This window comes from Echeneis naucrates, chromosome 24 (genome assembly GCF_900963305.1).
Source record: "Echeneis naucrates chromosome 24, fEcheNa1.1, whole genome shotgun sequence".
Lineage (NCBI taxonomy): Eukaryota > Metazoa > Chordata > Actinopteri > Carangiformes > Echeneidae > Echeneis > Echeneis naucrates.
Genome location: NC_042534.1, coordinates 15,533,863 through 15,538,032, shown reverse-complemented (window position 1 = coordinate 15,538,032; position 4,170 = coordinate 15,533,863). Strand labels below are relative to the sequence as shown.

General features: G+C 42.4%; 1 protein-coding gene across 1 annotated transcript; it reads right to left on the bottom strand.

The window, feature by feature from the left end:
• Positions 1 to 987, bottom strand: LOC115038265 (trace amine-associated receptor 1-like). The gene is made up of 2 exons (XM_029497130.1): positions 660 to 987; positions 1 to 587 (listed from the first exon to the last, which is right to left on the bottom strand). The coding sequence occupies exons 1-2, from the start codon at positions 985 to 987 to the stop codon at positions 1 to 3; spliced, it is 915 nt and encodes a 304-aa protein (XP_029352990.1).
• Between the last annotated feature and the right edge of the window lie 3,183 nt (positions 988 to 4,170).

Here is a 4,170-nt window from a genome sequence, read left to right as displayed (position 1 = left end):
TCAATGGAGTTTGGAGTTTGTAAAATCACCTCTAAATATTTTTCCAGACACTATCATCCTGAAAGCCGATCGGAACCAGCTGTAGAAGAAAGCGTAGATAAACGGATTGAGCATTGAATTAGACAACGCAAGCCAGTTAAGAGTCTCGATCACAGCAATTGGAGTTACACTGTATGTTAAAGGCTGAAAGACAATGGAAAGGAAGAAGGGAGTCCAACACAGAAGAAAAACTCCCAGAACAGTAGCCAGAGTTTTTGTGGCCTTTGTCTCCATCTTACTGACAGTAGCTCCAGACTTTGTGCTCTGGATACTGCGTGCCTGTTTCTGAGCAACAAGGAAAATCTTCAGGTAGATACAGAGCATTATGATGACAGGAATATAAAAGGAGAAAATACAGGCCAAAGTGGTTGATATCAGAGCATCAAGTAAACAACTCTCTTCACATTTTCCGTGGTTAAAACCTGCTATTATGATGCCAATTCCGATTAAAGCAGCGAGACCCCAGCTCACCAGGACCATGAGCAGGATAACACCATCATTTATCTTGTTTCTATAAGTGAGGGGCTGACACACTGCATAATATCTGTCAATAGAAATGCAGCATAAGTTTAAAATAGAAGCAGTGCTCAGTGTAACATCAAAGCTACCTCGTACTTTACAAAATAAATCTTCATAGTACCAACATAAGGTCACAGTGAATACCATGCTGAAAGGAAAAACTAGAACTCCAACCAGCAGGTCGGCCACAGCCAGAGAGAGAATTAGGTAGTTAGTAGGAGTGTGGAGCTGTTTGAAATAAATGATGGAGATTATTACAAGGAGGTTTCCACATATGGTGACAACAGATAATAAACCAAGCACAATATATAATGACACACATACTATTGAGGGGTCGCTTGTAAATGTATAAGTTGTGTAATCTGGCTGATAGCAGAGATGTATGTCAGTATTAGTGTAGTTCCTGTTGCCATTCAGTTCAGGATCCATGAGTCTTGATTCCTGTAAATGAAATGTTCCATTATTGTGAAAACCATAATTGGTAAGCAAAGAAAGACAAGAAGTAAAACAAAAGTTCTGCAGTTTCATACAATATACCTCAGATTGGTCCAGGGCACGCCTCCAGTGTCACTGTGCCGAAATCTTTGTCTTTGTATTTAAATGTTCATCCCCCACCCACCCACTAATGAATAATAATCCAAACAGCTGTTGTCCAATCAGATAGGTGTATCTTTTGGTCATAATTGTTAGACCCACGTTTGTGCTTCCTTTTGAGGAAATGGAGATTTGACACTTAGTATGCAGGCATCTGGTGACTTTTCATGTATTTTCAAAACTGCAGTATCTGCCTACTTTAAATTCATCTGGGGAATCATCCTGAACCCATCAACAGCAGATATGGATTACATGTCATTCCTTCTTGAAGACTGAATGTGATGTGCAGAGGGTTCTCCCTTTAAGGCTGGGATATATTGTGAGTTCATGCTACAAATAAAGGAAAGGAGTTATGTAACGGACCCTGGATGGCCGAGATGAGATAAAGAAGTCATGGTAAGGACATGGTGGATGTCTGGCAATAAGGAGAGCCTCCTGAGCCCACACCGCCTCATAAAACTATCACTTGGACCTAAAACAGAAACCAACATAATGTCCAACAGCAACAAAGTCTTTAGTATTTAGCCTTGAAGCTGTGAAGGTGCCAAAGGAATTTACAGTTGGCTCAGTAAATCTGCATCAAAACCCCTCTACCACAGGAAACAAACAATATACATGAAAACCCCCACAAAGTGACACTGGATGAACATGGCAACAACAACTATCGCCTGGGATTGATAGTTCAACAAACAATGTAATGAGGTATCTTGAGCTGCATCAAGGTACTATCCTGTGACGCTCACACCAGGACAGCATTCCACTCAGATCATCAAGGAGAACATGGTCTTCAACTGCAACACTCTCCTATCCTCTCATACCAAACGTGGGGCCTGGAGACAAAACACAGACTCCTGCCATAAATCACCTCACACACCAACCTGAACGGAGAACTATTCAACTACACTCATTAAAGCATTTTTAACAAAAATAAATAAAAATATCACAGAATGAAATATGAAATCGCTATGTAACCAATTTGTCAATACTCTATGTAAGTTTTCTAAAGTACAGTTCTCTCGTCCGTCGCACAGCTGAGATGTATTTCCTAGTTCTGATGTGAATATACCATGTGACATTACTACTCTATAAGGACCTTTCCGGACCTGAATCCTCTACGGATTAAAACTACCTCATAACCTCTGATATATGTATTTAGGAGGAAAGCTTGTTGTTCCCCAGGAAATAGCCTGCACAAAGCTAAGGCCTGATATAATTGTGTGGTCGAGGAGTAGAATGAGAGTATATTTCATAGAGCTGACTGTGCCGTGGGAGGATTCAGTTGGAGAAGCAAAGGAAAGGAAAAAGCTCAGCTATGCAGATCTAGGTAAGGATGCTGAGCAGCGAGGATGGAAGGTTAGGATTTGTCCAGTTGTAGAGGGTTTGTAGCCAGATCTGTTGTTGTTTTGTTGAGGGAGTTAGGAGGAAGGGGACAGAGGGTGAGGAAAACAGTGAAGGAAATGTCAGATGAGGCAGCAAGATCCAGTCAGTGGATTTGGATTAGAAGAAGTAATAGTAGCTGGGGGCCCAGCAGTGGGAGCTCTGAAGACAGACAGACTCTAAGGAGAAGCAGAGGAAGAAATCCAGGAAGAGGAAGTGTATTTAAGTGGAGGGTGTGGCCTGTTTGAGCCTCTTTGACACCATGTGGTTAGTCCAGGTGAGTTGGCCTGTGTTGGTTTGAATTGAATTGTGCTCTCTCTCTGATCGTAGGACTGTTCAGGTGAGTTTGTTTGCTGAATCTGCTAGTGTAGCTTGTCCTCCACCTCCTGCACCCTCTACACTTTCATGCCCCTTTCATGAACCAGGGTCTGTATCCCCACCCCGCTTTCAGTGGTGCAGTTGGTGAGAGGTCAGAGTAGTTGACAGTGGTGCTGTGTGAGATAGTTGTCTTTGTGTGAGGAGCAGTGATGTCTGGCATTAGGGGGTGACTCAGGGATGCCAGTGTTCACTGTCTAGCCTCCTGGAGGTGTCGTGGGCCTAACGAGAGGAAACACCGGTGAAAGGAGGTTCCCACCTGATGGCACCAAAGACATGTTAGCTATCACTGCTCACTGGCCTAGTTGGATATTATCTTTAGGGCACATAGGGCGGGGCGAAAGTTTGTAGTTAGGGAGTTAATCACTGAGTCTGGTCCCTTTTTTTTTTTTTTTTTTCTTTTTTTTTTGGGGGGGTCACACAATTTTCTTGTTTACTCTAAATTAAAAATCAATAAAATTATCCTCTTTGAGGACTGTTGCCCCTTTTTAACGAGAACAAATTCTAAATTGTGAAAATAAGTCATGACCAACTGTTTCTGAGCTCTGGAGTGCTGCATTTGGGTTCCATACACATCCGTCACACTGTCCACTGTCAAAACAATAAAAAAATATCTATCTATCTAACGGCTAAGGAGGATAAGTAAAATATCCCAAAAATAAAACCATACTAACTACACTGATGAATTGGAGAAAACAAAGAGAAACACAATGAGCAGTACCCCTGAACGTAGTGTGACTAAACAGGGGCATAAACCTATAGTGAGTGCACTTATGGAAAAATCACTAGACTTTACCCTGAGCCAAATCTGGGATGCACAGAAGTAATGACTCACAAACCACACAGGATATATATGAGCTCTACAAATTGTGTCTGCCACTATTAAATGAGCACACCCGGACGTTGTGGGTGCTGTCACTCCCAGATTGGAGCTCAACACCAACCCACTGCACCAATCAGCCACCGCGGATCCCTGCTGAGATCGAAAGGACACACTCTCTGAAAGAGTCCTATTGAACACACATATACGGACACAGCCACACAAACGCAGGACGAGGGAACTAAGGCCCACTGCTCAGGGCCGTAACAGCTTAATCACTGAATTCAGCCCATTATCCAGCTGCATGTATCAACCTTATTCAGTTGGAGAGTAGACTGTATTAGCAATGTATTTTATGTTTGATGTATCCCTTCCAGTGGATGGATTTGTTACCCTCTGATGTACACATGGTGTTTTGCAAACACTCATTGTCCTTATTTGAATTG